This window comes from Mus caroli, unplaced genomic scaffold (assembly GCF_978045245.1).
Source record: "Mus caroli unplaced genomic scaffold, Mus_caroli_1 scaffold_2, whole genome shotgun sequence".
Lineage (NCBI taxonomy): Eukaryota > Metazoa > Chordata > Mammalia > Rodentia > Muridae > Mus > Mus caroli.
The window spans coordinates 16,475,455-16,480,199 of NW_028227257.1; the positions used below are offsets into that span (position 1 = coordinate 16,475,455).

The 4,745-nt window shown below is 48.4% G+C and overlaps 1 protein-coding gene across 1 annotated transcript; it reads left to right on the forward strand.

The window, feature by feature from the left end:
• Positions 1-322: 322 nt before the first annotated feature.
• On the forward strand, positions 323-1,115 carry Gtsf1l (gametocyte specific factor 1 like). The gene has a single exon (XM_021156562.2). It carries the CDS (start codon positions 601-603, stop codon positions 1,054-1,056), a length of 456 nt encoding a protein of 151 aa, XP_021012221.2. The 5' UTR covers positions 323-600; the 3' UTR covers positions 1,057-1,115.
• Positions 1,116-4,745: the final 3,630 nt, after the last annotated feature.

Consider the following 4,745-nt stretch of genomic DNA (forward strand, 5'->3'; position numbering starts at 1 on the left):
AGTCGGGTGCTCTTACCCACTGAGCCACCTCACCAGCCCCCGTTCTCCGACTTCTAAGTGTACCCCCAAATGTCACTCCTTACAAATAAACACATAATGTAAAAAGGATTTTTTAAAAGCCCACACAACAGACGCTGAATAAAGGGGTTTGATTATGCTAATGAAGTCAGAAACTGCCAAAGGCCGGGTAAGTGTCATAACCACATTTGAATAGCAGCTTTCCTCAAGCCACTCCCCCCCACCCAGTGGACAGTCTGTCCCTGATGTCATAAGCTGCACATTGTGACCACCCGTTCTGTCCCTTGACAACACAGGGTATCTTAGTGTCAAAGCATCATTATAACCTGCTAACTTCACCTCCTTGGAAGCTACTGTTTTGGGCTCTTTTATCTGCCTGAGTTAACGTCTCTGGTGGCCATTTTCTGACTTTCTCTGCATAGCGATTGCTGACAGAACTTGAGTGAGAATTTCACTCCAGAGACCCAAGAGCCAAAGCCTGGCAGAAGATAGCACAATCTTTCACAGGAAGAGGCTTTTCCTTTCGAGGTGTACCACTTACACTTTGGGCAGCAGGACACTTGGCTTCAAGTCAACTCCCCGATGGAGCCAGAATCCATAGAAATTTGTCCTTATAACCCTCACCACCGAATCCCGCTCAGCAGATTCCAGTACCACCTGGCATCATGCAGAAAGAAGAACCCCAAGAAAGCCAAAAAGATGGCCAGCTGTAAATACAACGCCTGCCACGTGGTTCCCATCAGAAAGCTGGCTGAACATGAAGCTACCTGTGTCAACAGGTGCTCCGTGGAGGAAGAGGACACGTTAGGCCCTCTGCAAGTCAGCCTCCCACAGCCGCAGAACGAAGACACACCACAGGTGCGTTGGCTTTCCAACCCTGACATTTGGAATGTTGATGGCGCCAACTGTCACCCAATGTTCGTCCTTAAGAGTTTTGTTCCCCAAAAACTTGTTTGTGAAAGTGACATCCAAGAGTCACGGGGAGGAGACCAATGCCCAGAAGATCCTCAGACTAGGACCAGGAAGGCAAACTTCTAGCAGGAGGAAGAGGGCTCTCAAACTCGTGGCTGGATCGCGCATCTCATCTGAATAAAAACCTGCAAAGTAACGGTCGGGGCTGTGCTGGTTGTTTCTAAAGGTTTAGAAAGAGCCTGCGGTGGAGGTGGGGTTTAGAACAGAGCTGAGAATGTAAATTGAACCACTTTCCATGGGGAACACTTAACAGTCGCTATGAAAATGCTCAACACACACAGGCTTTGATCAAGTCATTCTAAAACAGCATCCCGCACTGCCAGCCACACGCAGAAAATGGGGTTGAGTACAAAGTTACTCGGGTGTTATTTATAGCAGCACTGAGGTACCCATAGGGAAGGCCTAACTAAGAAAACTATGTTGCAACTTTACAAAGGAGAGAAGATACTGTCAGGAACCAGGAGAGAGATGTGGAAAGCCTGAGATTGCTTGTTCAGAAAACTCTATAGGTAGAACCTGCTACTTGGTTCTATACATTAAAACAGCCAGAGATAACACCTAAGGCAGTGTTGGAATAAAACTGTCTATACAAACAAGCAGCAGGCTGGATTTGGCTAGTGGGATGTAGGTTGCCAACCCCAGTTTGATAAAAAGCAGGGGTGGGGCTGGGGGTGTCTACACTATAGCACTTTTAGCTACATTATAGCTATTTTACTGTGCCTGTGTTTGAGGCATACACAAGATACAATAGGATGCTTACCCTCAAGGACAGACAATTAAATAACCAAGGGGTGGGGCAGCATCGCAATTTCTCACCTGTGCATTCATGTGAAGGGATTTCCTGGTTTGTTGTTTTTAAATGTGTATTAGCTAAAAAGCAAACTTAGGTTTTTTTTTTTTTTTTTTAAAGATTTATTTATTATATGTAAGTACACTGTAGCTGTCTTCAGACACTCCAGAAGAGGGCGCCAGATCTCGTTACGGATGGTTGTGAGCCACCATGTGGTTGCTGGGATTTGAACTCTGGACCTTCGGAAGAGCAGTCAGGTGCTCTTACCCACTGAGCCATCTCACCAGCCCCAAACTTAGGTTTTTAGTAAGTTATTTTTGTTTTTTGGTTTTTCGAGGCAGGGTTTCTCTGTATAGCCCTGGCTGTCCTGGAACTCACTTTGTAGACCAGGCTAGCCTCGAACTCACCAAGATCCACCTGCCTCTGCCTCCTAAGTGCTGAGATTAAAGGTGTTCCCAGCTGCTGCCACCCAGTTGGTTTTCTATAGGTTCTTTTTAAAACCTTTAAAAAAATATATATATATATTTGCTTATTTTATATATGTAAGCACACTGTAGCTGTCTTCAGACACACTAGAAGAGGACTTGGGATCCCATTACAGATGGTTGTGAGCCATCATGTGGTTGCTGGGAATTGAACTCTGGACCGCAGTCAGTGCTCTTAACCTCTGTGCCATCTCTTCAGCTCCTAGGGTCTTACTCTTTTGTGTACATCTAGGGGGAAGAAGGGGGAAGTTTTGAGAATTCATTACACACTCACAGTAATTTTCAAGTAGAAAGTTTAAGGCCAGGTGAAGCTTGAAGAAATCTAATGGCCTCTGTATAGCCTGGTTTGGGCTAAGTCCCAGCTCTGTCACCATCCGATCTGGGTTCACAGGTTTCCATCAGTTGTTCAGGAGTAAAAAGCTGCTCGTGCTTGTAAAAAGGACCGAGTAGTTGAGCAAATTCAAACCAGGGAACCTTTCTTGTTTTTTTTGTTGTTGTTTTTTGTAGACAGGGTTTCTGTGTAGCCATGCTGTCCTGGAACTCACTCTGTAGACCAGGCTGGCCTCGAACTCAAAAATCGGCCTGCCTCTGCCTCCCAAGTGCTGGGTTTAAAGGCATGCACCACCACGCCCAGCTGGGAACCTTTCCCTCAAGGCTAATAATGGTATGGTTCAGCCATCCAAGCCACTCCCTCCAGGCAAAGTCTCACTGACAAACCCAGGTTCCAGCCATCAGCTGTTGCCTGGGCCTGCTTCAGTCCCTCCAAAAGAACTGGGGAATTGCATTGGGCTACACAACAAACTACTGCATTGTAGAATATCAACTGCCTCTTCTGTCACAGCTAGTCTAGGTTCTCTCAGGTGAGGTGGAGTCCCTTAGGGCACACTCCCAAGCCTGAGTGTCCGCTTTAATCCTCCCCAGCCTCCAGAGCCTTGTTTCCCCATCTTCACCTTGGAGCTGTTAAAGATACAGGCTATCATTTGGATCTTGCTGGCCCAACCCTCTCCAACCTTCAGAGGGACTGTCCCTACTCAGTCCCATTTTGCTTCCAGCTCAGTACATCAGCCTAAGAAACACCAACTATGGATGGATACAACTGATGGCGGCTACAAAGCTTTAGCACAGCTGAGGCCCCTCCCAGCTCACCTGCAGCACAAGTAAGTGTCAACAGGTCCCCCCACCCCCACCCCGTGGGTTTTGTCTCTGGATAGTTTCTGAGAACCAAACCAGAGATAGGAAATGGCACTGGGTGGACAGCCTGAGGTGTCTCTCCTAGGCTACTTCATCAGCACAGCCAAACTTCCAGGGGACAGGGCTCCTCTTGAAAGCCTTTAGACCTATATTTCTGGGCAACAGCAGGCAGCCATGACACTCCAGAGTCTTGGTGGGACCCTTTGGAAAGAAGGCAGTTCAGGCCTCTTCCCCAAGAAAGCAGAAAAAGGAGGAGTCAGAGAGAGGCACAGACACTACAATTTGTTACTCTTTACCATCAACTTGGCTGACGAGAAGACACATTTGGGTGTGTCTGCAAGGAAATTCCAGGTTTAAAAGAGGCACCCTAATGCAGGTGGCAGCACCCATGGAGAGATCCCAGACAGCAGGAAAGCCAGGTGGGCACCAGCAGCCTCTATCTGCTTGACAGCCTCACCCCACCCCCACTCACGCCTTCTCTAGCACAGACCGCACACCAGTGTAGCTACTCTAAGGTAGCCTTAGTCATACTGAGAAAACAAGTCGGGGTGAGGCAGATGCAGCTCAGTGAGCATGGGGCTCAGGAGGCTGTAGGATGAGGCAGAGTGGGAGAGCAGAGTGCGCCTCCTGCATCCTTTGCATAAGAGCAGGAGAGTGTGTGGACTCTGGTGTGCTAACTTGGTCATGTCTGCAGATGTTACCTCTTGCCCTGTTGGAGAGGATTTGCCTCGTCTCCCTTGCAACCAGGATTAAGTATAGGGCTCCCGTATGATCATCTAACCCCCAACCCAAGGACACCCAGGCAAGGCTACTGAAAACACTTCCTGATCTGGACATTAGGCTCAGCATCTCCCTTTTCAAGTTTGAGACTGATCAGCAGCTATGGGCCACGCTCTACCCACTGATTCCTAGGGAGGTTAACAGCTGAGGCAATTGCTGCCACCAGCTCATGATATAGAATCCAGGGGCTGGGCAGCCTTCTGCACATTGGCCAGAGTTGAAAGGTCTGCTAGCCCTCTATTAATGGTCTTACCTAAGGGCTGGCTCAACTTAAGGCAGCCGCTCCTTGGAAGATGGCCCAAGCCAAGTGGGTTATGACTCTGATGCATTAAGGCCAAGGTGAATGCAGCGCTCCAACAGGTTCTCAGAACCCATCTTCATCCACTCATACAGAGTTCTTGGGAACTTCGCAGAGATACTCACAGGGCAAAGCTGTACCCAGTGACAAAGGTCTATATGTCAGGAAAAGGCCATCGAGGCACTTCAGGACTCAGAGGGCAGAGTCGGGG